Genomic DNA, 7,500 nt, shown 5'->3' on the forward strand with positions numbered 1-7,500 from the left:
ATGAACAACACTTAAGAAAAATGAAACACACAAGAAAGAATTAAGATCTATAATAGAATGCACCTATACCAATAGGACCACATTCGTGAGTTGTATCTCACAGCACTAAACACAGGGTTGGTTAGCAGTACTATGATGGCATTCTGGGACACATTTAGTCTGCCGATAAATTTGTACATTAGGTTTCTAAGGAGGGCCTGCAAAGTGTAGACTCCTGCCTTACAAAACGGGTCACTTGCACTACTCCACCTAGGTTTTTCATCAGAATCCGCATACAGTCGTTATATGCAACCTGAATGTCGGCTCGCATTTTTTAAGTTCACCCACAGGGGGAAAATCCGTGTGTGGGGGGGGGGGGGGGTTGATTGATAAAAATAAATCTTGAATATGATGTGAGTGAAAACGCTTTCTTCTCTTGCCCCTCCCTCTCTAGCCTGTGACCAGCTGTCTTTAGGTGTGGTGGCGATATTCGGGCCGTCGCATAGCTCGTCATCGAACGCCGTGCAGTCCATCTGCAACGCGTTGGAGGTGCCGCACGTCCAGGTGCGCTGGAAACATCACCCCATGGACAACAGGGACAGCTTTTATGCCAATTTATACCCAGATTACTCCTCGCTAAGCTACGCTATCCTGGACCTGGTGCAGTACCTCAAATGGAAAACGGCCACCGTCGTGTACGATGATAGCACAGGTGACCAGGCTTCTTTCTTCCCCGCTTCGCTCTGTACAATCCTACTGTTATGCAGTGTTGGGGGTAACTCATTACAAAATTAACATATTACATGTAATATATTACTTTTAGCAGTAACTCAGTAATATAACTTATTACTTATAGGATTTCAGTAATATTATACCAGTTACTTTGTCAAGTAACTCAAGTTACAAATTGAGTTACATTTTATTAAATCAAAGCACATATTTAAAAAAGATACAATCATTTCCTAATCAAACTGTGTGTTTTTATACAAATAACCACTATAGGTGACTATAACAAAGGAAAAGAATAACATTTAGAATTTTGGATTGTTTACACTGACTTCAAGGCGGTTGAAATAATTTTTCGGGATGGTTCCGGGGCGGCGATGTCATTCTGCTGCTGCTGTTGTTTTGGTGAAAGTAATGCAAAAGTAGTGTAATAAGTAATGAGTTACTCTACACAGACAGTAATATTGTAAAGTAACTTATTACTTTTAATGAAAGTAACGAGTAATATGTAGTATATATTACACTTTGAAAGTAACTTGCCCAACACTGCTGTTATGATATTGTATATTCACAAATACAGTGCACATGTCTGATGCAGTCTGTGTTCCATATTGCATTCATAACAGTCAAACAAAAATCCCTTCAGAAATTTGTCGATAGAGCTCAACGGTCACATGACATTTCTTGCCCCCCCGAAAGTGAGTTTCTCATCTTCATCTTCTCCATAGACACCATAAGAGTTTTGGAACCAAGCCAACCCATGACCTACTGGATCATGAGTGACCATAACACATTTCACTTGGAGCAAAAACAAAAATAAAGACGGGGGTGGAAAATTAAATTCGTTTTTTTCCCCCGATGTTATTAGTGGCCGGGCCAGCGAAGCGGCAGGGCCACTTATTGTATTTGCCTGAATTATTCTTCTTCTCCCGGGAAGTTCAACTTCCCATGCATGAAAACTAACTAAACTTTGCACAAAGGTCCAGTCCCATGCCAAACGTCTTTGACGCAAATTTGGGGCCAATAGTCCTAACGGCGGCACTACAGCGACCGTCTAAAGTTTCAAACTTTGAAAATTCATAAAAAATCAGGCATACGTGCTACAGCTTTGCAACTTTCACCGAAATGTGCGCCAAAATGAGGAGAAACTTTTGTACAATGCAACCTATGGCCAATTATGAAGTCTAAAGACAGCAAAACTGCAAAAACTGTAAAACGAATTAAACCCTACTCCTCCCACATTTTTTCTTCAAACGACACCAAACTTCAGCATCTGCATAGTTAGACTGTCCTACACAAAAGTACAATGTATCAATGTATCAAACAGATTTTCGATTGGTCAAAAATTGAGCCCACAGTGCATCAAAACGTTGAATTCTGGCCCCGTGTATAGCCTAATTGCCTTAATTACCTATGGCAATTAGGTTGTATTTGCGATGTCATCAGTCACTCAAGCAATTGTGATGCCATCACTGATGTCACTCGAGCAATTTTGATGTCATAATAGCTCAAACCCTTGAGACTTGCCCGGCCACGACCCATTGCTGCGCAGCAGCTATAATTCTTTTTATTTTTGCTCCAACTGAAATGTTTTATGGCCACTCACGATTCAGTAGGTCATGGGTTGGCTTGGCTCCAGCCTTAAAACCCACTTATATAAGGATTTAAAAAAATGTCTATGTAGAAAATGAATGGGAAACTCACTTCTCTATAATAGACACTAGTGATGCGCGGGTCAGGGTTTTTTAACGCCCGCACCAACCCAACCCGTCATCGGAGCCAGTCCGTCCCTCCCGCCCCTGAAAACCCAGAACCCAACCCGACCCAGCAGCCCGAAACGACCAATTTAATGTAATATGTCTCTGGACTCACGATGAGCGCAGCAGAGCTCTCCAAGGTGTCCAAACTCGTCTCTCTCCTTCTCTCTCTCACAGACAGACACACACACGTGTGCCGGTGCGCGACTGGACAACAGTTTTACTGCTCTGGATGCTGCGCGGCTGCTTTCATGTCGTCGAGTTCTTTCTGCTTCATCGGCGCTACAAACTCGGCTATTATCGATCTTTCCTCAATTAATCCAAGGTCTCAAAATGGAGGTAGCAGGTAGAGGAGGTAGGCTACAGAAACAGTTCTTATTCCTTCCAATTTCTTTTAATTACTTCATGCGCTCTCAATTGGTCACGTAGCCTACTCACGTTGCAGTAAAATTGACAAATAGATCACAGTCGAGTCGACAACAGAAAATCTGCGGTGGCATTCGTTTTATGGACACTTCAAATAATAATTACAGCGAATAATCCTTCCAAAATGTTTGTTTTGAGAGCACATAGGCTACCTCATTGAAGCGTTTCTTTACTAGTGCAGCACCTGTGTGAGAGAGTTCACATCTTAATAAAGGGTTACTCTGCGCGTTTCACTGCTCTAACTCAATTATATTATAATGATATTATAATGTTGCTTTGTCACGTTCTGAGCCTGCCCCGCCCGCACCCGCGATATTTTCATAATTGGCCAACCCCAGGGTTGGGTAGGTTACTTTTAAATAGGAATCCCTTAAAGTTACTTGTTACTTGTTAAAAATTGTACTTAGTAACGTAATCCGATTACCACTATTTAAAAGTAAAGTAGGGATTACTTTCAGTTACTTTTGGATTACTTTTTTTTTTTTTTTATGCAGGAATGTCCCATTGGGATACAAGATCTCTTCTTCCAGGGAGTCCTGGTCAAGAGTCCTGGCTAAAACCCTTATTTAACTAGATGAAGCATGTTTTACCATTGATAACCAGATAAGAATGTTTATACCAACATGAAGTTAAGGAGAATACAACAAGAGTTATTTTTAAGACCACTTTAATTTACGTTATGGGTATTTTTCATGATGTGGAGTGGAAGACGCAGCTTGTTGCTTTAATCTTGAAACACGAAGTGAAATGCTGTAAGCACTTCTGCCCTGTTGACTCCACGCCTGACCCAACTTGCTGCAGCTTTGCTCCGACTGTCCGACATCCGTGAAAAATAGAAGCCTTGCGTATCTTTTTCGGAGAGCTCCGGATCGTCAGAGCTGGGACGGAGTAGACACGCAACGCAGCGGAGTAGGTGGGAGTTGACACAATTAGAGTGGAAACGTATCGGCTCCGAAGCCGTACCGCAGCGCAGACGGACCGAACACGGACTCAGTGGAATGTGGCCGTAAGTGAAAGTAAAAACCTCTCGCCCCATGCCGACTAGAGCAGCGTTTGTCAGCAGCACGGGTATCAGGCGGATACATTCAATGCCACTGCCTGGCAGCTCGTAGCTGACAGCCCCACACACAGCCCCACACATAAGCGCCTATACTGAAAATGATATTTTCAGTAGAATCCATGTGGAAGGCGCTTGATCTGTCTAAACACTGAGCGAACGTAAAAGTGCTGTTGCTCCGCCTCGCTCGTCCTCGTCACAGTCAGTCACTGGCACCAGGCTACACCGTTTATTGTTGTTATTTTGTAAAATGAATGAAGAGGCAAGGGCGAATGTAATCCCGCCTGTAACGTCGTTACTATACCCCCGTTACTGTAATCTAGATTACACATCTTAAAATGTACTGTGACAGATTACAGTTACCGTTTTTTTGTAATCAGATTACGTAACGGCGTTACATGTAATCCGTTACTCCCCAACCCTGGCCAACCCAGACCGCCTGCGGGGCGGGGCGGCCCGCGGGACCCGGCGGGTTCTGGGTGACCTGCGCATCACTAATAGACACATCTTTCCCATCTTTGTCATTATGGTTGTGCCTAAGTCATGCCTAAGTTGTGCCCTCTTCTGGGTTCCCCATGGGACCTAAAGGAGTGAATTCCCCCCATTAATTTTTCCATTAACGTTTCCTAAAATCCATTTTAGGTGGACAAAAGATTGGTTTTTTTGTTTTGTTTCGCTCTGAGTCAAATGTTCTACGGTCTCTCGTGATTCATCTTGTACCTAAATTGCTCGGTTTGTGCAAGTAATACTCTAGTTTTTCCATTTTATGAAACGTCAATGGAAAAATGAATGGGGGAATTCACTCTCTTAGGGTGCCACGCTCAACCCAGAAGAGTGCCATGACTTCAGTGCTCTTTTAGTAGCTCTGCTTGTTTGTTGTCTTATCAGGTCTTATCAGACTACAGGAGCTGATCATGGCCCCGTCCAGGTACAACATCAGGCTGAAGATCCGCCAGCTGCCTCTGGACTCGCAGGACGTCAGACCTCTCCTCAAAGAGATGAAGAGAGGCCGGGAGTTCCGTATTATCTTTGACTGCACTCACCAAGCGGCTGCTCAGGTCCTCAAACAGGTGAGTGCGGCGTCTACAGAGGATTACATAGAGCCTGTGTACTCTGCATTCTCCCCCCTCTTACATCAGATTGTGTGCTGCTTCTCCTCACGGCTGTCTCTGACACCAGTTTAGTCGTATCAGTTGTTAACTGAAACCATAGGAGCAAGAGAACATCAAAAGTGCATCAGAGACAGCTTTACTGGCGTGCAACATAGCAGCTCGATATTGAAAGGTTGTTTTGCTGTGACATGCATAGTGATTTGTAATGATACCTTCCAGAAAAGTAATGTAATCTGTCTGTAATGGTGTGTGGGAGTTGTGTTCCTTTTCTTTTCTGAATGAAAATGACTCTGGTATACAGTAGGGATGTCACAATATATCGTCCCACAATATATCGCGATATCAAAACGTGACAATATGTATCGTTGAGATGAAATCTCATATCGTAAGAAAAAGAAGCTGAACATGGCGGCACTGATCTGCATCTGATTGCATGCTCGCTCTCCTTTTCATTGCTTTGTTTGAACAGACGAGGGACGTTACAGACACGGAGGAGGAAAATGGTGAAATGACTCAAATTAGCGTGGAGGATATGCCCCCTCAACTTACAAATTGATCGCAAAAACATATTGTTAAAATATCGCATCGTATCGTTATCGTGAACCCAATATCGTGTATCGTATCGTATCGTGAACTGAGTGTATCGTGAACTGAGTGTATCGTGACACCCCTAGTATACAGCTTTCAGACACAATTGGGCCATGTTATATTACCTGTCCATAGTCATTTGGATATGGAATACTACGTTCTAATAATCTGGGCGATCCTTCCAATATTAATATTGCAGAACATGAAGTACAATTTCTCTATCAAATGCCTTGTGATATTTGCTTAAAATGACTGTCGCTGAAGGCAACCTTTATGCAGAATATTTTATACATTTTAGTTTGCAGGCAGCTACTAAACTATCCAAGACGATGTGCAGATCACCCCCCACTTTATTACATCTAAAGCTGTGTTCACACCAAGATATTTATTTTTCTCTCTGTCGCTTGATTCAACCCTTTGGAATCGCTCTGTCGCTCTGTTTAAATCGCTCATCAACAGGCACACGATTTGACGGACATGTGGGGGATATAACGTTACGCAATGTCATGATATTTGTCCACTACGAGCCACCGTCATTGTTTACAAGCTAAAGCCTATCAGCGTGCTCCTAATGCGAGCTCCATACCGGTAGGACAGACTTCACTTCATGTCAGCTGTCAGCCTGTCAATGCGGTTTGTTGCCACACAATCAGCGGTTTGTCCCAAGCCAGTGTGATCCTTGACTCACTCTCACACGGCAGCCAATCAGCGTTGAACAGCGAGCGACTGATGCCAGCGTATTTTCGCTCGAGTTGGGATATTTCATCTCGAGCGACGAGCGTATTTTCTCCCTATCACTCTGTCTCTGCCGCTCGGACGCCCAGCGATTTTTCTCCCAGGCGAATATACGCTCAATCGCTCGTTTGCATTGACTTTGTATGTAAACTCGACGCCAGCGAAAAACTTTAATAGGTCGGTGTGAACGCAGCTTTACATCAACAGAGGTAAATGAAATGCTTGGAGGCATTTCATATTGTGACTTTGACTATAGCCTACTGCAGGTGTGCACTTTGAGAGGAGAAATATGCGTTTTTGTCTGACCCTACCCCCTGGTGGAGGAAGGGACAGAGGAAGGTTTGCTGAAATGAAGGTTGATAGAGGTCAGAATAAAAATTCTAAAGCCAGATATAGAGGTGCTTTCGGACCAAACGGTTCTGGGGACTCCCTGAGAGGAACCGCCCGCTGGGGAGGTTCCCTGAGAACTACACATCTTCAAGGGCTTTTTTCTGTTTGCATTCGCACCGCCAATAGGAACCATAGGAACGATGAAGTGAAGCAAGCCGGGCCGGTGGTTAGCATGCTAACCGCTACTAGTAGCTTCACAGCAAAGCAAGTGAGAGTTCATGGGGATTGATACTACTTTGGCTAACAATTAGCTAGCTAACGTTAGCGGCAAAAAAAGTTCGTGAAGTTTGACCAATCGATGTACACTTACGTCGGGACCGCTAAAGGTTCCTCTTGTGCCGGGAAAGTACCTACCCTGAAGTAGGAGCTAAATAAGTTCCTCTAAACTGCGTTCTATAAGAACTACGGTTCCCAGTTCCTGCGGTGCGGACACAACAAAAAGGGGAGAGTTCCTCCAACTGTTCCTAGAACTATGAAAAGGTTCCTACAGTCCCGAACGCACCTTATATATGTGTTCAATGCAACTCTTGACGCCATCATGAATCACGAATCAAGAATGTATGTTTTCAGTCTGCAGCGGTGGAGCAGCGCGGCTGCTTCGATGAATGAATGCATCCGCCGACAATATGAAACATGACACCCGTTTCAATGTCGACGGCGAAAGACGGAGGAGCCGATTGGCCGCCGTGGCATAAAGAGCGCAGCGTCTTATTTACATAACCTTGGCTTT

At 43.9% G+C, this 7,500-nt stretch overlaps 1 protein-coding gene across 2 annotated transcripts in view; it reads left to right on the forward strand.

The window, feature by feature from the left end:
- The window catches only part of LOC310798667 (glutamate receptor ionotropic, kainate 3-like), a gene marked incomplete at both ends in the record, with an annotated part of 191,329 nt that overhangs the window by 109,315 nt on the left and 74,514 nt on the right, over positions 1-7,500 (forward strand). For both annotated transcript variants that reach the window (XM_083661220.1, XM_083661221.1), the window contains 2 exons: positions 434-691; positions 4,834-5,015. In XM_083661220.1, coding sequence (XP_083517346.1) covers positions 434-691; positions 4,834-5,015 — 440 coding nt within the window. The remainder of the gene's footprint in view (positions 1-433; positions 692-4,833; positions 5,016-7,500) is intronic.

Source organism: Poromitra crassiceps (assembly GCF_964638095.1).
Source record: "Poromitra crassiceps genome assembly, chromosome: 26".
NCBI lineage: Eukaryota > Metazoa > Chordata > Actinopteri > Beryciformes > Melamphaidae > Poromitra > Poromitra crassiceps.